The 18,403-nt window shown below is 49.9% G+C and overlaps 3 protein-coding genes across 6 annotated transcripts; 1 reads left to right on the top strand and 2 right to left on the bottom strand.

Moving 5' to 3' along the window:
* Window positions 1-270: 270 nt before the first annotated feature.
* Window positions 271-4,313, bottom strand: LOC109530273 (uncharacterized). Of its 2 annotated transcripts, XM_019893869.1 has the most exons (4): window positions 2,509-4,313; window positions 1,775-1,833; window positions 1,503-1,586; window positions 271-1,370 (listed from the first exon to the last, which is right to left on the bottom strand). In XM_019893869.1, exons 1-4 carry the CDS (start codon window positions 2,805-2,807, stop codon window positions 1,264-1,266), a joined length of 549 nt encoding a protein of 182 aa, XP_019749428.1. In that variant the 5' UTR covers window positions 2,808-4,313; the 3' UTR covers window positions 271-1,263. The 2 variants fall into 2 exon arrangements, with proteins under 2 accessions (XP_019749428.1, XP_019749427.1); XM_019893868.1 differs by having other exon boundaries at window positions 271-1,586.
* A 666-nt stretch (window positions 4,314-4,979) lies between these two features.
* On the top strand, window positions 4,980-11,506 carry LOC109530276 (polyhomeotic-like protein 3). 2 transcript variants are annotated; one of them, XM_019893874.1, is made up of 11 exons: window positions 4,980-5,241; window positions 6,382-6,913; window positions 7,117-7,248; window positions 7,785-7,986; window positions 8,197-8,988; window positions 9,146-9,441; window positions 9,588-9,756; window positions 9,942-10,053; window positions 10,238-10,361; window positions 10,583-10,901; window positions 10,965-11,506. In XM_019893874.1, exons 2-11 carry the CDS (start codon window positions 6,401-6,403, stop codon window positions 11,117-11,119), a joined length of 2,814 nt encoding a protein of 937 aa, XP_019749433.1. In that variant the 5' UTR covers window positions 4,980-5,241; window positions 6,382-6,400; the 3' UTR covers window positions 11,120-11,506. The 2 variants fall into 2 exon arrangements, with proteins under 2 accessions (XP_019749433.1, XP_019749432.1); XM_019893873.1 differs by having other exon boundaries at window positions 6,382-6,943.
* A 170-nt stretch (window positions 11,507-11,676) lies between these two features.
* On the bottom strand, window positions 11,677-17,337 carry nub1 (negative regulator of ubiquitin-like proteins 1). Of its 2 annotated transcripts, none has more exons than XM_019893875.1 (15): window positions 17,049-17,337; window positions 16,714-16,843; window positions 16,106-16,273; window positions 15,589-15,653; window positions 15,420-15,484; window positions 14,965-15,150; window positions 14,810-14,898; window positions 14,479-14,585; window positions 14,225-14,411; window positions 13,997-14,104; window positions 13,731-13,883; window positions 13,396-13,542; window positions 13,254-13,319; window positions 12,904-13,069; window positions 11,677-12,459 (listed from the first exon to the last, which is right to left on the bottom strand). In XM_019893875.1, the coding sequence occupies exons 2-15, from the start codon at window positions 16,828-16,830 to the stop codon at window positions 12,323-12,325; spliced, it is 1,761 nt and encodes a 586-aa protein (XP_019749434.1). In that variant the 5' UTR covers window positions 16,831-16,843; window positions 17,049-17,337; the 3' UTR covers window positions 11,677-12,322. The 2 variants fall into 2 exon arrangements, with proteins under 2 accessions (XP_019749434.1, XP_019749435.1); XM_019893876.1 differs by having other exon boundaries at window positions 16,714-16,831.
* Between the last annotated feature and the right edge of the window lie 1,066 nt (window positions 17,338-18,403).

Below are 18,403 nucleotides of genomic sequence, written 5' to 3'. Positions count from 1 at the left end.
TGCAGCGCTTACGTCACAGGATGGCATTGCGATGGGACTACAACAATGGCCGCCATCGCCTGAATGAGTTTTCAAGCATGCGCTTTGGACACGACACGTGACGTACCCGGAAAACCTACTTCGTACACCAATTCGCGATGGGACTACAACAATGGCCGCCATCGCCTGAATTAGTTTTCAAGCATGCGCGTCGACACGACACGTGACGTACCCGGAAAAACTACTTCGTACACAGATTCTCGTTTACGAAATGTAAACCCGAACCCTGCGAGACACGATTCACTATACTGTACTGAGATAATTAATATACGCTGAATGGTCGATGCAAACAGTGAAGTTTGTTCTTTGAGAGGCTCTCCGAACCTTGTACAGGGATCCTGGCGCAAAACACGCATTTATGTGTTGCCAGCCAAATTCTAACGCAATTTGTCAGTATCTGGCAACGCCGTGACCCAGTATGACTTCTTCCTAACGCAGACGCGATTCTCACACGTTATCGCAAATTGATAAACGGAGACAGACTGCGAGTGGCAGAAAATCTGATTATGTACTTTTCGAGACCACAAGTGTCACAAGACCAAGTTGGGGAGGGGAAAAATAAACATTTATTTTGCAATAATAACACTGGATTGTAGGTGTATAGGATGGAAGCGGCTGAGAAAAATATCAAGAAAAAAAGTTGTGGTCCAAGCTCAGGCATTGAGAATGTCCAGGAACCATCCACGGTGTCAGCAATGCAGTTGCAAATGGGGGACAGGAAAAGTGATGCTGGCAACATGACATCAGAGCCTTCACTTGAGAAGGTTCTCTTCTAATGAACTGCTGCATCATGGGAACTTGAACAGCTGTCACCCGTATTGGATGGTTGGCCGGTGCAAAAGCAGAACATGGAGGCGTGAGTGAAATACATTAGTCAAATGTTATACAGTACAGGTTTCCAATACCAATACAACTGGTTAGGAAGAGCCGAAGATGGGTGTTTACTGTTATTATAATTAAAACACTTCTGGCTGCGAGTCATTGACACAAACGCATCTGTAACAGAAGAAGCAAATATACATAATAGTGTGAAAGTGTTATTTTGTTGCTGTGTGAGACGCGGGGACGTGCATCCGAAGGTAGTGGGACGACGTGAGTTGGCGCCAGAGCATAGTATTTCCCAAAGTTTTTCAATGAAATGAAGGCCCTGTTTTCTCATGTGGTGTCATCAACACGTCTCCAGTAGAAATGAACCAGTCCCGTCCAGTGAGAACACGCACATCATCAGGCCGCCTTGATGACGTCACAGCGCTTTCTGCTTCCTCTTGTCTTGGCCTGCATCATTTCCTTCTGCTGCTTCAGTCGGACTTCCTCCAGACTCAAACAGCCCCCTTTGAAAAAACACACAGACACACCCACGCGTTGACACTTTGTTTTGAGCATTTCTAGGATCTGTACTGGATATTCTAAACAGGTTGTTGGCCAAAGTGTAAGAAAGGAGGCGGGGTGTGCTTGTGCCTCACCGACGCTGCTGGGCTGGATGTTGACGTAGGCCATGGCTCTGCTCAGTCTCAGCTCCTCCAGAGCCGCCAGCTCTGCCTCCGCCTCTGCTCAGCCAATCGCACCGGGATGGATGTAAACAATTACAAATTGCTTTAATTGCACACAGGTGGATTTACGCAGAATAAATATACCACAAATATGTGAATCACTCGATGCTCCGGTATACACTGCTGTCTTCAATCTTTTTACAATTCCGAGTGGATAAGTCATCAATGTCAATGTGTGGACTCACTTTTCTGGATATCTCTTCTCTTCTTGGGGTTTGGGGGGATGACAGTGAAGGCTTTGTGGCTGCAAGGGGGGAAAAAGGGCAAATATAAACAAGATGACAAAGTGAGGAGTCATGCCAGGATGCGACATCACGTGAAGAAGTCAGCAGCTTGATCCAGATTATAGTCTAGTGCGCTCCAAGTCAAAGCTCACATCAGCAGCTGCTTGCACGCAGCTACAGATGGCACGTGACCACACGTGCACACGCAGGTACACTGAAGGCTTTAATGTGACGACATGCACACGGGATGATTGCATTTGTGTTTTTTGCTTGTCCACTGGATGGGTCGCCTTTGGGCGGGCTCAAACCTATCCCATCTGACTGCAGGTCATACCCTGGACTGGTCACCGGTGAATCACAGGACACATCAAGACAAGCAACCATTCAAATGAATAGGACAAATTGGAGAGTATTCTCGAATGAACCAACCCTACATGCACTTTGGGAGTGTGGTCAGAAACGGGAGTGGTGCTGCATTGACAAACATGCAAACACCACACAGCAATGCCGCAGTCCTGATTTGCACACCCAACCTGCGAACGGTCAATCCAGTATACGTCAAATTGAAAATGTCCCCACTGTGGGCCTAAAAACGTTGCTCTTCTATTCTTTGAGCACATCATGGAGATGAGCGTTAAATTGACATTGTGGTGCATCAAGAGCAGGTCGACAAGCTTTATTGGGCGCCATCTCACCTGTGAATTGCCAGCTTCCGGATGTTCGCTCGCCCCCGCCATCCCGGACACTCGCTGTCCTCCCACCACTTTGCATCCCAGGCGGTGTCCTGCTCAACTGGAGCCCGGTCACGTCCGCCTCGGGCCATAGTAGATCTGGACCGGCTGGGGTGCGCGCAGCCTGACTGGGAGTGACCCCGGTTCTGCACCGGTCTGGGGCAGCTTGCCGCTCGCTTTTGGCACACCGGGGCCACTTGGAGCTTGACAAGTTTGGTCCTCTCCTCCGCCACTTTGTGTTTGGTTGTCTTTGTCGAAGGCATCTTCGAAGGCTCTAGTCTACAAATGTCACCTCCTCTGATGCGGACAACTTCTGCTCCAATGTAGTCACTTAAGTCTGTGTTTCTCGAGTGCCCCGGTTGCTATGGAGCTCCAACCACATAAGTTCTGATTGATTGAGCACTATTTCCGGTTAAAACCTTCACAATAGTAAGAGTTTGTTTTCGTGTGGCGATTTGTGGCTGGAGCTCAATTCATCGATTGCAGCCACCAGTCACTCTCCATGAGGTGGTTTTGCTACCAAACGAGCAGGAGGACCGATTCGTGAACGTGACGTCACACCAGCTCCTTTTTTCCCTTCCTCGCCTAATGTTGGAAGACAAACATTTGGTCGCGGATATCACGTTGTTTAAGTCGTGAGCTTGACGGAAGTGAGTGTCGTCGCATTTAAAGAGTCGTTGTCAAGTCCAATTTGTGTCACGATAGTCTCGTGACCGGTGCCGGTCGAGCCAATCGCCGTGTCAGACGTCACCAAGTGAACACTTTACGTGTGTTTCAGATAGTTTTCTACCTTACAGAAAACACCCCGTTCTTAGGATTATTGTCATTTCAATAAACCAATCAATGCAATGTACTGTGACTGCGTGCAAATGTAACTGTCAATTGAACTGTAATTTGATAATATGGCATTAGCAAGAGGACAAAATCAAATGTCATGGTCAGCTGCTGTCCCAAATAAATAAACTAACTTCCAGTATCAAACTGTTGCGCGATTTAAAAACGAATTGTTTGGTTTGTTTTTAATTCTAAGCAGTCATCCAGCGCTGTGCGTGGTGCTGTCTCGCTTTAGTGGGACGGACAAAAGTGTGTCGTCAGTGGAGAGACAGCGGGCCGCCGAGCTGACGGGCTGGCGTCGAGCTCGTAGCCGCCTGAAGTGGGCTTGGGCTGGCTATCTTTCCGTCGCGAACATGGACACAGAATGGCTGACAGACGGGCCACAAGGAAACAAAACACGACAAATCAACTTTGCCTGCGAGCTAACAGATGCCAGACACGCATAAGCAAGCGTGCGTGTTATAGACCTGAGATGTACATAGATCCAATTTTAGTTGGGGCAGCCCGTTGCTTCGAAACGGCAGCTCGTCCACCATATTGAATGTGTCAATTCTGACCGTAAACTAACGCAAGTTAATGGACTGAACCTCAGAAAGCGGCAAGACTACACAGTTAATGCGTCTCACCGACAAACTACACGCATATCTATTTGAGAAACAACATACGAAACTTTTGATTTGATACCTTCTAAATTATTATTCCGACACCTTGCTAACTTGACCTTCCTAGGGTACAACTTTTACAAGTTACAAACTGTTGCTTGCAAGTTGCTCTTTTTATGGGAGCAGATTGGGGGGGGGGGGGGGGGGGGGGGGGGGGGATTTACAGGCAAGCGGTGTTGGACCAGTCAAGTCGTTGAAGAGACAATAACTTCTGGCCTCTCCGGTCGTGAGCTCTTAGCGAAGGAATATGATGCTTGGAAAAAAAGTAAAATACATTGTTGTAGCGTTTTGACCTCCGGCTTGTCCAAATGTACACCTGTACTTACACACTTGATGCACTTTATAAAACAAAATATTTCTTTACATTCACTTCTATTATTTTATAATGCATTCCTGCAATACAGTGCTATTTTTCATTGGCGTCCTGCTGTAGACAAGACCGGAAATGGAAAAAAGTTGTTGAAGAGAGCAAGCAATTTATCGGCAGTGAAAATGAGATGCAATGTGACCATTTTTAATTTTTTTTAACCACTGTTCTACTGGTAGAAAAAAAAGTTTCGTCTGGAGACCTGGAACTTTGCCCCTTTCATTCACTGTGACATCTATATTTGAATGTCAGAATCCGTGTGATTTGGTTCAATGTGCATCACAAAGAGTGCCAGTTAAATTTTCCTTTAAAGGGATTATAAACAGTGCATCTCCGATTATAAAATTTAATAGAAATGTGTTCACCCGTGTAATGTAAAATTAAAAAAATCATTTTTTTGGGGGGGTGGGAACAGATAAATGGCGTTTCTTTTTTAATTTGGGAGAATTTCTACGTGCTTGATCACGGCACGAACTAAACATGTAATAACGTCAATATAGCACTTTTTGCACATTCAATATGGCGGCGATGTTTCCGTCCGATTCCGGGCCAAGGCGGGGCCTAGGTCTATCTATTTGAAGTCTCGGCCGAGTGTGGCTGTGACGAGGAAGTCACCGCTGACAGCGACGAGACTGCACTAGTACATTCGTCCAGCCTCGACTAGTAGCCTCGACTAGTCCGCTCGGATGGTGGGTTGAGCCAGCCACAGTCTCATCTCTCTCTTTTGCTGGCTGTCTTGCTGACACTGCTCGCCCGTTGTCGTGGTGACAATGTTCCGTGGGGCGGATGGAGCAGCGGATGGACCGGGCCGAAACGCTACGCTGACGCCAGGAGGCAAGAACCCGCCGAACCGAGCCAGCTGACACTTGCTTAGCATCACTCGTGTTGTTAACTGGACACTTTGCTAGCTGAGGCCTGTCTGCTTTCGTTTTTTTTTTCTTTTTTGGGGGGGACGCCCACTGTCAGTGTGAATCCACATGACAAGAGTGCACGGCGCTAATGCTCATCATTTTTGATACGATAAGAATGACAATGTGCTAACATGTGGATGTCGTGCGTGGCCGCGCACCTGCTTGCGTGGCGACGACGCCCAATGAGCAGAATGAATTATTTTCCCATTACAAGATCTATTGAGCCAAAGCACATATTTAACATGAGAAAAACGTCACGGCACAACACCGAAAAAGCGGCTACACAGGTCTATTATCGACACTGCCATCTACTGGAAGAGCATTTAATTGCCTGTCACTACACGTCGCTGGCAATGATAACCAGAACGTTTGAACATACAGTATTCTCAATTTAATTGTTTGCGATAAATACAAAAAATTCTTAATGAGAGTGATGAGGGTAAATGAACAAACACGTTCAAATGAACCAATTTAAGTAAAATTGAAGGTTAAAATTGATGAATTCTACAAGTACTTAAGGACTGCTGAAAACGTAAAAGCTCGGTGAACTGAGCCTTTGCTGTCGAAACGTCCCCGCTATTTTAAGGCTAACACTTAATGGAAAACGCCATTGACAGATGAGCATTAGACTCCGGCACCCTTGGAGCAAAAGCTATTTGAACAGAAATGCTGGAGCAACACATGAAGCCATACAATATTGCAATACTCCCAGGCATATATTTTTTTTTCTGGGCAAAAACAACAACTACAAAACAAAAAGCGAGTAATATCGTAATATCGCAGCTGACCGAATCCCAGAGCAGTGTTGACTCTTACTCAATCATGTCTGTATGACTGTATTACGCTGCCTCCTGGTAGTCAAAGCAGAAACACTGGAACGAGTATCTTCATTGAATTGAAGTGTGATGATGCACTGTTGAATTTCTTACATTCAGTTTCATCATAGTGTTACTCTTTGTTATATCAAGTAAAATATTTAGAGTGCTATTCTCCTTATTCAAAAACACCCAGTACTTGTACTCAGTCACTCAGTACTTGATTGTAATTGCATGTTTATCTTTAGGCCGCTAAAGCTTTGCAGGATGGACAAGGAGGCAGTTGGTTCGAGCACATCAGAACGTGGACTGACCTCCTCTGACACATCCTCATCCCCGGGTGCGCCGGCGCCGCCCCGCCTCACCCCCAACCCCATGCTGCTGCTGGACTCGCCGGTTCCCCTGCAGACACCTGTCACCTCCTCCCCGCCACCACCGCTCACCCCAGCGCCCTCCCTCTCCGCACCCAAAATGGTGGCGGCAGCGTCTCGGACTTCCTCTCCTCACATCCTGGTCCCCGTGCCCCCCAAACTGATCACCACGGCGAGCCCTGCCCTTCGCACATATCCTCGCCCCATTCTTCCCTGCGCCTCCAAAACCACCCCGCATACCTCGTCGTCTTCTGCAGAAGACGGCACTTCTTCTGCGTTGTCATCAACGTCCACCTTGTCACCCAAGATGTCCAGCACGCTGACCAATGGGAGCGCAAGGAGCGTTCCCACACCCATCTGCAACACCATCACGCCCTTCCACACACCCGCCAGTCCACCTGGAAGACAGGTAGCGCAACGCTCTCCCCTGCAGGAACATGGCAGTATTACACCCTGGAGATGCTGGCTTGGTACTATTTATTACAGTTACCTGGGCAACCATAGAAGCAAAGCCGGCGTTATTGTTCTGTTCAATGCCTGTAGTAGCGTCAGCATGTTAAGCTCATTTGAAAAACATTTATACAAAGCTAACAGTAACCCGACTGTGTGCAGGCGACACTGCCTCACCCGGCGAGCTCGCTGGGCCCCCCTGCTGCCAGGCACAGGACTTCCCAGCAGGCTTTGCTCCTGGGAAAAAGTCTCAAAGGCCCCGGACAAGAGCAGGTGCTGCTCAGAGCTCAGATGGTAAACATGCACACGCACACACACACACATGCACGTCCACGGGGATGTTGCCGCGTCCATGGTGACAGTGTAGGGAACCTCTGGGAGGTTTCTAGTTACCATCAGTCTACACACAGTTGTGTACAATGTGCAGTGCCATCGTGACTTACGAGTGCCACAATAAATACATGAACTAAGGTCAAGTGAATTAACTCGTGCAACGAGGATGTGTTAGTGCCATCGTGACTTACGAGTGCCACAATAAATACACTAACTAAGGTCAAGTGAATGAACTCGTGCAACGAGGATGTGTAATCAACCAAAAGGCCCTCCGGCACAAAAAAAAAAAAAAATCAAGACGCTCCAGTTTTCATGCCAAGGGGACATGAATTGTCTTCGAAAATAGAAGTGCAACATGTTCAATGTACTTCTTGTGACATTTTCATTTGGCGAGGTGCGCTCTTTAAAATGTTGGAATCTGTGCTTTTGCTAATTAAAGTTTGGGAAAGGCTGTATTAGTTAAGGTGAGGGAAGTGGTTGTCTTCTTTTGCTTGCAGTTGATTCTCACATCTGCTATGCGGGCTGGCCCTTCCTCCTCTTCCCCCCCCTCCGCCCAGGTGAGCAACGCGGGCATGCCAAGCGTGAAGCCCCCTGCCTCGGCCCCACCTCCGCTCTCTCGCCCGCAGACGGCACTCTTCCCTCTTCTGAGGCCGCGCCCCCCGTCCGCGCCCGGCCGACACCTGGCAGTGCCGCCTCCAAGTAAGCCAGGCTTTGTTCTGTTCATTCGGGACTGACAAATGCAAGATGATCGATCGCTTAATTCGGAACGTCTGTCAAGCAAAAAAAAGCTCATGAAAAAGTATCTTCGAACATCCCTAAATGATGAAACGGGGATGCTTTGGATAGTTGTCAGAAAGTGCTCATGTTGTCAGCTTATGCTCATCTTTTCTGTCTTTCCTTGGTCCAAAGCGCTCTACTCACCGGTCCGAGCCGTCCCCCTGCGGCCCAAACTTCAGTCCGCGCAAGCACCGTCGCCATGCCTTCCTTCTGCTCTCCAGACGCCGCCGGCCAGCCGGCCCCAGACAGGGGTCAGCATCCTTCCCGCAACCGCCCCTCTGCCCGCCGCGTCGTCCTCGGAGACGGCGCCGTCCGCATCCCGGCGACTACAAATCATCGCTCTCTCCTCGGCTTGGCCACCGCCGCCTTTCGCCAAAAACGCGCGGCCGACTTTGAGCAGACGGGAAGCGCTTCCGCCTCCTCAAATCGCCGCTTCGCCTCCCCGTCAGAAGGAGAGCGACGCTCTGCAGGGAGGCCTCAGAGACATCCAAGTGGCTGAAAATGACCAAAGAAAGGAAGCTGAGGAGGAATCGAACGCGACGGAGGCGGAGAAGGATGCCGACCTCCTGCAGCGAGGCCAAATGGATGTGACGGAGGAAGGTCACGGTGTCGCAACGGCGCACGGCGACCGGGAACACCCCATGGAGCTCCAAGAGGAAGGGGACAGTCAGCCACAAACACTCAAAGAGGAAAAAAAAGCAAAATCGCACGTCAGAGAGACTTCACTTCCGGAAGAACTTCCCGTCCGGCATCTGGAAGCGCTTCCTGTCCCACATCCGCCTCCAGAGCCTGGCGTGAACGCCATCAGACTACCGGAGCTTCCTGGAGACAAGGCGAGCAAGGAGGAACTCTGTGATGACATCAGTGACGATAAAAACGACAACATCAATGAGAACGTGTCCGCGCACTCTGACAACCACTCAGGTAACACTTCCTGCGCACGTGTGTCCTTGATGTGGTGATGCAAAGTGTATGGCGTAAAAACGATTACGTTACTTTGCAGCGCTGTCTTGATGTTGTGTAGTGTCCTTGTCTCAAGTGTGCCATGAGATGACCTGTGTTTGCGTTGTTGTTGTTTCAGCGTTGTCCAGCCTGTCGTCGCAGTCTCCGCCGTCGTCCCCGATGACTGATCCCGCCTCTCACGCTGCCGCCCAGCCGCTCAACCTCAGCCAATCGCATCGGGCCGTGGGCGACGGGAGTCGGGGGGCGGGCCAAACCCCGACGGAAGTGGAGCCGCCTCTCGACCGGTCGGAAGACGAGGTCGAGGGCCGAGCGCCGGACGGGCCGTGGGAGTCGAGGGCGTGGCCTGAAGGCAGGGACGTCTTGACGCACGTGGTCGAAGGCTTCGTCATCCAGGAAGGACTGCAACCCTTTCCTGTATGCACACATGAAAAGACACACACACACACACACACGATTGTAATACTCGGCTGCGTGAAAATCAAGTGATGTTCTGTCACCATTGAGTTGACGTGCCTTTTGTTGTTGTATTTTGCAACAATCTCCTGTTTGCGTCGTTTCAGGTGAACCGCTCGTCGCTGCTGTTGCTTCCTACGCCGCCGCAGGTGCAGAAAGTGAACGGGAGCGAGGGCCAAGCGGCCGTCACGGTAACCGAGGAATCGACGGAACGCTGGGAACATTTGACAGACTCGCAAGACGAGGACGGCAAAGACGAACAACAACATGCAACGCGTACGAGATTCTTTAGCTGCCTGGGCAGTTAATGTTAAAAAAATGACAATCCATCTGAAAATGGTAGAAATATCACGGAAAATTTTCCCCTCGTTGTGGGCGGTGGCCACTATGTAGCTTACCTCCTCCTCCTTTTGTCTTCAATTGATGTTGTCCTCTTGACTTGTGCTGTCTCTGCGTTTCAGGCGCTTCCCATTGCGAGCGCGCCGTCCTCCACTGCCAGTTCTGTGGCAAGAGAGGCCACGCCCACAACTTCATGCGCTCCAAACGCTTCTGCTCCACTTCCTGCGCTCGCGGGTGAGACAAATAGCTTCTTGAGTCGTAGTCACTTTCCGTAGTCGTCCTCGGCTGCGAGGGCATCATCGTCGATGTTGACAAAACTGGGCTGTGAAGGCGCAACATCTGAGTTTTGATTTGGAGGCCAAATGGCCCGGCCAAAAGTTGTCGCGATGAAGTCGTCTCTTGTCGTCGTCACCGGCAGGTTCAACGTTCGCCTGACGAAGCGCCTGCGAGCGCTGAGCGCCGGCAGCCGCGCGGAGAAGCCGCCCCGACCGGTCCTCAACAGGGCGCAGTCCGTCCCGGGGAAACCGATCCTGCTCAGACTGGTGAGAAAAACGCAACACCGCACTTTGGATTTGTTGGCGCCTTTCAAGCATGTTTGTACGTCGACCTCACACTTTGGAGCTTCTGGACTCGAGCGTGTTGTCTCATGGCTCACGTGGCCAGTCCAGGTTGTAGCCCAACATTTAAACATTCATCTTTGGTCGTAGTATCCCAGATGTCCTCACAGTCAACTTGTAAACACAACTTTTTGATGTCTCCGCAGCCTCGCGATCTATGGAGCGCCGGACGCAGAGACAAGGAAACCAAGGAGGACAAGAAGGTCGTGGCGACGGAGGAGGAGGAGGAGGAGGAGGAGGACATGGAGGCAGCTGGTGAGGAGGAAGACCAGGAGGACGAAGGGACGGAGGAACCAGCGGTTGCCGTGACAACAAGGATGGAGAGTCCGGCAGCAGAGAGAGCGAGGACGTCGACGACATCGGCCGTGGCGATGGTCACCGCGTCCACGCCCACGAGCACCTTTAAGCCCGAGCCCTCGCAGTGGACCGTCGAGGATGTCACGGCCTTCATACACACACTGCCTGGTAAGCGATTTTTCTCACGCACACACACAGACACACACTTACGTGCATATGTTCGCGTTTTAGGCTGCGGAGAGGTTTCGGCGGCTTTCCGTCTTCAGGAGATCGACGGCCAAGCGTTGCTTCTGCTGACTGAAGAACATCTGATGGGCAGCATGAACATCAAACTGGGACCCGCGCTCAAGATCTGCGCGCACATCAACGCGCTCAAGAACCCGTAAGGAGCGCAACCGCCGCGACCAAGGAGGACGCGTGTAGCACGAGGCACATCAATCTGAAGGCGAATAATAATGGGAGTCATTTTGTGTATAAGCTGCTGAAGACTTGAAGGATTTTCAACATTTAATATATCAAATTTGTCTATTTAGTTTTTTTAGAATGTGTAGTCCAAGACAAATCTATGCCGTAGCTCACATAACCACTGTGTATGTGTGTGTGTGTAAAAATATGACAAAAAAATCAAAATAATGAAAGGTGACCTTTGTACGTGATTGCTGAAAATGTGATGTTTTATATTCCCCACCAACAGAAAACAAACCTGCACTCTTAAACTGTCACATTTTTATGATATACTGCTTGGAAATATTTAATAAAAGCAATTCATCTTACCTTTGCTGGAGCCTTTATTGTTTCCAATGCAATCGTCAGCTAATACGATTCCATGCCATGCAAGTTTTTACCTGCAGTCAAATCCAACATGCAACACAATCGGACAAACGCTGGACAGGTGGCTATTCGATGCCAGCTTTTGGAAAGATGATGACATCACAGAACGACATGCAAACTTCCCCATCAGCCATTTTAATATTCATGTGTGTTGTCCTGCAAAACCACAAGCAAAGGCCTTTTTATAAAATATATTTTGTGCAATATGTGACCAGCCCAACACATGAACAAGGACATATGTGGACAATGTGATTTTCTGATGCATTTGTCCCACACGCAGGCGGGTGATATACGAGGAGCCCAATTTCCGCAGCCGCGTTTGTGCTGGATCGCGGCTAATGCTGCGGCCCCGGCGCAAAACTCCAACATCCAATCCATCCGACGAGTGGTCAACTACTTTTGAAGAATTTTTTTTTTCCCATGTCAACCGTGTCCAGACGTCCGAGCCATCGGACGCACTTGCCAGGGTTTGCCAAAATAAAAGTATGACATTGTTTCCAGACCAATGTGTCCTCCGACGTCACTTCCTGTTGCACACGTAGTACAAAATCAAGCTCCTCAAAGTCCATCCGTCCATATGCTTCTCATCATCGGGCCCATTTTGGGGGACGCCCTTGATCAGCTCTCGTTGCCAGTCAGTCAAAGGTCACACAAAGACAAACAGCCCTTCCCACCTTCAGCGAAGCAACGCGTTTTTTGGCACAATTTGAACCCAGAACCTGAGAAGTGCGAGGCAGTCGCGCCGACCGCTCGTCCAGTCAGTGTGCGAGGGATCGCGCCAGGTGCGTCTTGATGGTGTTGATGAGCTGCATCTCCTCCTCCAGCGTCAGGTCCAAGTAGTCGTCCTCGTGATGCGGGATGTCCTCCAGAACCTCGTTCACAAGCTCGCTGTCATCTGGCGGCCCAAACACATTTCCATCTCATTTTAGCATGGCTTTCTTGTTTCAATGGCAAAAATTCAAGTTTCATATTGAATCGCGATAAAAATGTGATCATGCGGTCTTCGAGCGGTTGACAACAATAAATAAACTTTGTCGGCATAACATCTCCGCCCGGCGCTTGGTCAACACTTGGGCCCAAGAAGCTACTGCATTTGATGGCGGTGCCAAAGGTAAAAAGCTTCATTACCGCATGTTGCTTTGGGGTCTATAACATTAGCCGAGCAAGAGGAAACATGAAATTGTCAAATGAAAAGTTAACAACATTGGTTGGAGGCATCCGTTTCCCAAATCCTAAAAATTCCGAAACGGGTCAGAGGCATTCAGTTTTCAGGTTGACACTTTTGGACTTGCGTTGGTTTATACGAGCCTGTGTCACAACCAAGATGGCGAAGACCTACCCGTGGAGCTGGACGAGGTGCTGGGCTCCTCCTCCGAGGGGGGCGTGGCGGCCGAGGGGACGGCTCCCCGGTTGTCCATTAGTAGCTCGGTGGCCAACTGGACGTCGCCGCCGGTCAAGGCCAGCGCCGCCTCGGACGGCGACCGCTCAAAGCCCAAATATAACAACTGCACAAACGAACGGATGACATATGAAACTATTAATGTGCTCATGGGAAAAGTCCAAATTGACAACGTGCGCTGTTTATATGCATGCACGATAAAGGACAAGCAACGACATAAAGACACGCAATTGACTGGTCGCCAAAAGTTGATGGAACTGAACGCAATGGACAGCAGGAGGGTGAGCAACCTGCTGGAGCTTCTCATTGGTGTTCCAGTCGGACGTGGCGAGCGTCTGGCTGGCGTCCAGCAGGATCTGAAAGCGAGCGGCAAAAGAAGGTGAACGCTTCGTGGTCCCGTCCCGCGGCGACTCGCGAGGTGAGCGTGCTGACTTGGAAGGCTTGGTCCACGTTGCCGTCGGCCCGCTCGAGTGCAGTGGCGGCGTCCCGAGCGGCATAGCCCGCCTCAGCCAGGATTGCCAAGCCAGCCTTGGTCTGCTGCCGCTTGCGACGCTCCCGTTGCCTTAGCTCCTCCCGCTCCTGATCGCCGCGGCAACGGCACATGAATGAGACGTGCGGAAGAAGTCACAGTCGTACCTCTAAAATGGTTTTCATGTATGCACTTCAAGTTAAATAGCCTTTCCTCCGCCTTTGCCAAGCAAGCCCGGGTCCTACATGTTGTGGACTTGGATTAAGAGACGAGCGGTGGCACCGGGGCTGCACGTTACCTGTGTCTGGTTGCTGATGAGCATGGCGGCCTCGTGCACGTCGCCATGACACGCTCGCAGACCCAGTCGGGCTTCTCGCTCGCTGAAGCCCAGCACCATCAGCTGAGTCATTTTGTCCGTGTCGGGACACAAGCGTGTGTACAGCAACTCCACCTGATGCAAACGCAAGACGGTCACCGGGTGTCCATCTTGCAAACGGCGAACTGAGCCAACTGGACACTTGTTGGGGAGGCACAGTGAAAAACTGGACAGCGAGCGCTTCCTACTTGGTCGAGTTGCTGCTGGGCTTGATGGTCGTTGCCGTCCACGAAGGCCAGCAGGCTCTGTAGGAGGTGCAGGCGCAGGAACAGCACCTCCTCCCGCCCCGTGTTGCCCTGCACGCACACACGAGATCATTCCCAACCCCAGGAATACCAAAAGGTTTTTTTTCTCCGACATTTCACTGAAATTGCCGCGTGTGTGTGTGTGTCTGTGTGTGCACGCGCCGCACGGACCTTGATCATGAGCAGCCTCTGTTGCTGCTCGCCATAACATCTGAGGAAGCAGTCCTCGGCCAGGCGCAGACGCTCGCGCCCGTCGTCCAGACACGACAAGGCCTCCAACGCTTGGTAGCACCAAACGATGTCGAGCTGCAGCACGCCGTAGTTGTCAACGGCGCCCAGCAGCTCGGAGCCGCACTCGCTACGAGCACCCGCAGAGAACATCGTCATCCTCATCGTCATCCTCGTCGTCGAGACCGTCAGCTTACCTGAAGTGGAGGTCAGCCTGCAGGAGGTGACAGAGTGCATCGTCGTGACGTTTCCTCTTCATCAAGGCCCGCCCCTTCTCATGGAGGCCCATGGCGAGGATCAGTGCCTGCAAGTCATTTGGAGTTTTGAGCTTGGAGGCGACTGGAAGCGGCGTGCGCGGACTGCCGCCAGGGCTGCGTCAAATGGCCAGATCATAGACTCAGATTGCTTTCCACATGAATCAAGATTCTTGGTTTCGCTTTTGGACAACAGCAACGATATTACACAGATGTAAGAATCTCCAGAAATGTAACTATGACTGTGTCCAGTATCCATGAGTGTCCCACCAACCTTCTTCTCCTTGTGGGGGATCTTCAGCGGGTTTCCCTTCTGGTCGGCGACCTCCAGGAAGGGCGTGGTCTGAAGGCTGTCGCTGCCGTCTGTCAATCACAAGCGTTTCTCAGCGTTCTCTGAGGTTCCAGAGGGTGAGCACATGCCAGGTTTACCTCTCTCGGAGAGGATCTGGAAGCCTCTATGCGTGCGTTGAACGCTGTGGTCATGCGAAGTGGACTGCGAGGCGGCAGTGGCGTCGCTACCGTCCTGAGAAGTGGACGGCCCGACGCCGGCGGCGCTGACCTTGAGGACCATCATCTTGCTGTGGTTGCAAACACCCTGCTGGTCCAGGCGCAGGCCTGAGTCGGGTTGCAAAATCAACCAAGTCAGAAATTGAAGGAATGGACGAAAGAAACCAGAAAGATGCAGCAGGGTAGACTCTTAATAGGGAACTAAATATAATTGGAGAAAATTTTCATAATCTGGACTCAAACAAGTACAGGTTAATATTAAGAGCCCATAGCCTGAAAGGCATTTTTAAAAAGCTTGATAGGAGATGAAAAAGATGTATTATTTGTATGTTCAATGGGACAAACATCAAATATCATCAAATGCCTTCTCCACTCACCGCCATTCAGAGTTTTCCCGTTTAAAATCACCTTGAAGGATTTGAGGCCGACTTCTTTGGCGATCCTGACGCACAGTCCAAAGTTAGCTTGTTAGCACCATACACAGACATTGGTCGATTCCGTAATTGGTATAAATTGTACCAATAGCTGGTGTCAAACACAGCTTACCTGTCCATCAACTCCTGAGCAGACACGTCCAGCCTGGTCTCCAAGAACAGCCTTGACTTGTTGTCCTGGAAGCAGCACGGACACACCGTGATGAGCACAATGACGACTACAGCGGACCTCTATTTATGGGGAGAGGTTCCAGACCCATGAAAATTCCCAATACAGTCTCAAAATATAGTTCTGCCCATCCTACATTTCTTTTAGGACAATCAACGTTATTAAAACACACCTAAACGTATTGTTGTTTGTGACTTTATTCCACAATTCCAATGTTTCAGTTTCATAAATCCAAAATGAGTGCAGTTGTCATACATGGCCAGTAGGAAGCAAGCTAAAAAAAGCTACCAGACCGTGCCTTGTTACAAGAGTGAGAAAGTAAGCAGCTGCTATTTGAGCACAGGCAGAGCAGCAACACATTGCAAGTAAAGCCAAATAGAAGGTCTGTTCTAAACTGGCACTAAAAAGGTCGGTACGAGGATGACAAAGGGGAGGGATGAGGACACAAGTGTACCGGTACCTTGTTGCAGTCTCGTGGGAGCAGCAGCTCCACGGTGGCCATGTTGGTTTCCCTGAAGGTCTGGTTCCGCTGACCTCTCCTCAGCGCCTGCACGCGGATGACCTCCAGAGTGCCCGCGATCTCTGACCCGGGCATACGCAACAGGACCCCGTAGCGCTCCGCTAGCTCCTGAAACGCCAAGCGGAAAGTAAAACAAACATTCAGCACCAAGGTCATAAAAATATTTATTGATCCGTGCAAGAGAAGGCATAAATGAATAATGGTCATACTTGAGGGCAGTCTGTTGGATGAATGCTTAGCCCCAGTTAGAATTTTGTTTTTGGCCATCCTGTGTGCACTGAACACCTGTGCTCAAGCTGTTTTTGTTTTGTGCGTACTTCCTGGCAACTTCAGAAGACTCAAACTTGTCCAAAGGTGTGAACATGTGTTTGTCAGATTGTGCCCTGCATATGTCCTGACCTTGACTGGCAACGGGCCCCCAGTGTTTGCCCAGATGTACCAGCACTGATTTTGATTGGGAGGAATGTCTGCGACTGGATGAATGGATGGCTTGTGGAGTCGACGATGAGAAGAAAGGAGAGTCAGCGCTTGATGAGTGCAAGTAGTACCTGCATGTGCTCGTCTCCGGGCTGTTGTCCGTCGAGGGTGTAGGGCGCCTTCCACAGTTGGATCTTGTCCTGCTTCAGGAGCTTCTTCACTTTCGCTTCCACGTTCTGCTCCGCCATCCTGTACAAGGACCTGAGTGACGTCACAACATAGTGCATCAGCTAATCGAGCGTCAGAAAAGTTGCCTTCGAGCCATTAACTCAGTACATTAACGTCACGCTACGTGACGTCACGTGAAAGAAGTAGGACCGAGCGTGTCAAATGGCTCGACGTGAGCGCTTCCGGCGTCTTTGCGAACAACTTGTTGGGAGTTTCTTGGCCATATTTTGTTTCTTACCTACTTCCTTTGCTTTCCGATCTTCAGGTCAACGACGCTACCGAAGATGTGCTCGAGTGCAAAGAGCACTCACTCGGATAGCCGTTCACAGCGACACAAAGCTGCTCGGACACTGCTTTGAGCAGTGACGCCACTGTATATAAGACACGATCTTTGCTGCCACTTTCCGGAAACGGAAGTTGACGCAAAAACAATAGCAGCAAAGTTAGCGAGTCGTCACAAATGAATTTGACGTCCTTCTGTGTTCACTTTACGGCTTCCATTACTTGCTGCTTAAACACGGCGCCTTACTATTCCAAAACATTCATGTGAAAAGGTTAGCTCACCAACTTACGTCACTTCCTGTTTTTGATCGATCGTATTGGTCGCCCGCTAAGCCGGCAGGTGGCAGCACTGACCTGATAAGCGACAGGAGAGGTACTGAAAACACGAGCAGACGAGTCGGTAACCTGAACCAGATCAACGTGGAATTATGTGGAAGGAAAGATAGAAAGTACACTGGGACACTTAAGTTGAATCGGTCACCAGATGCACCAGTTAAATATCTTCACTAAATAATTTAAGTGTGAACGTATTTCGAAAGTGAGATGAATAGTCCACTGAATAAATTGAACCGTTCCAAATTGCAGTGGTTTGAATGTGGAAGGAGGATGCCAATATGTAAAAGTTCATAATTTGGGAATTTTATTGCTTAAGTGTGGGAATTTGTGGAATGTGAAAAATCGTTTCCAGATGTCCTGAATGATCTGGATATATTTAATTTGCAAGTTGCAGTCATTTGAAGAAAAGAAGGAGCAGAATGGGGGAAATTGACGGAATAATAAAAGCAAAACATTTGGAGGGCTCATTGCTGTAGAGATCCACGCTCATGAATGCTGTCGATGGAAGTCGACAGAAGTTGGTGGAAAGTCCAATCCCATTTGTATATTGCACATTGCGCGGCGGGCAGCTCGACACCCTGCGCCGGTCCTCCAGTTCATTTGCGTGCATGCTCCTTTTGGACTTAGACCAAGAAGGCCTTCCCACTTGGCCATCTTGGATCTTCATCTTGAGCCGGATCTTACATTTTCCAGTGATCGGTCTTACACCTCCGATGTCCATCTTCCAGCTTGTCCATTTAAGAAATTGTACATGCTCCTAATTCTTCCATTGAACGTATTCTTGGTCATGTTCTTCTACATCTTCCGCTTTGTCCATTTTCTTCCTTCACTTATTTTCTTTGACTTGGTCCATCTGCTATTTTCCAAGGGCTCCATTTTCATCTTGCATCCTTTACTGCGTCGTTTTTCTTCAAACATTCTAATTTCTTCTACTTGGTCCATTCCACACGTTGCCTCTCGTGCTTGTTTGTGGTA

The sequence above is a fragment of the Hippocampus comes genome, unplaced genomic scaffold (genome assembly GCF_001891065.2).
Source record: "Hippocampus comes isolate QL1 unplaced genomic scaffold, H_comes_QL1_v1.1 scaffold348, whole genome shotgun sequence".
NCBI classification, from domain to species: Eukaryota; Metazoa; Chordata; class Actinopteri; order Syngnathiformes; family Syngnathidae; genus Hippocampus; species Hippocampus comes.
The sequence above is the reverse complement of the archived record's forward strand: the minus strand, read 5'-3'. Positions and strand labels throughout refer to the sequence as shown.

Excerpts from the sequence above, each read along its gene's own strand:
- LOC109530273 (XM_019893868.1), bottom strand. The coding sequence starts at position 2,807 with ATGCCTTCGACAAAGACAACCAAACACAAAGTGGCGGAGGAGAGGACC. Across the intron at positions 1,834-2,508 it reads CGGAAGCTGGCAATTCACAG|CCACAAAGCCTTCACTGTCA; the intron begins GTGAGATGGCGC and ends CCCCCCTTGCAG. Across the intron at positions 1,587-1,774 it reads GAGAAGAGATATCCAGAAAA|AGGCGGAGGCAGAGCTGGCG; the intron begins GTGAGTCCACAC and ends TTGGCTGAGCAG.
- LOC109530276 (XM_019893873.1), top strand. The coding sequence starts at position 6,401 with ATGGACAAGGAGGCAGTTGGTTCGAGCACATCAGAACGTGGACTGACC. Across the intron at positions 7,987-8,196 it reads CCTGGCAGTGCCGCCTCCAA|CGCTCTACTCACCGGTCCGA; the intron begins GTAAGCCAGGCT and ends CTTGGTCCAAAG. Across the intron at positions 10,054-10,237 it reads TCCACTTCCTGCGCTCGCGG|GTTCAACGTTCGCCTGACGA; the intron begins GTGAGACAAATA and ends CGTCACCGGCAG.
- nub1 (XM_019893875.1), bottom strand. The coding sequence starts at position 16,830 with ATGGCGGAGCAGAACGTGGAAGCGAAAGTGAAGAAGCTCCTGAAGCAG. Across the intron at positions 15,485-15,588 it reads GCTCAGGAGTTGATGGACAG|GATCGCCAAAGAAGTCGGCC; the intron begins GTAAGCTGTGTT and ends ACTGTGCGTCAG. Across the intron at positions 14,412-14,478 it reads CAGGCTGACCTCCACTTCAG|CGAGTGCGGCTCCGAGCTGC; the intron begins GTAAGCTGACGG and ends GGGTGCTCGTAG.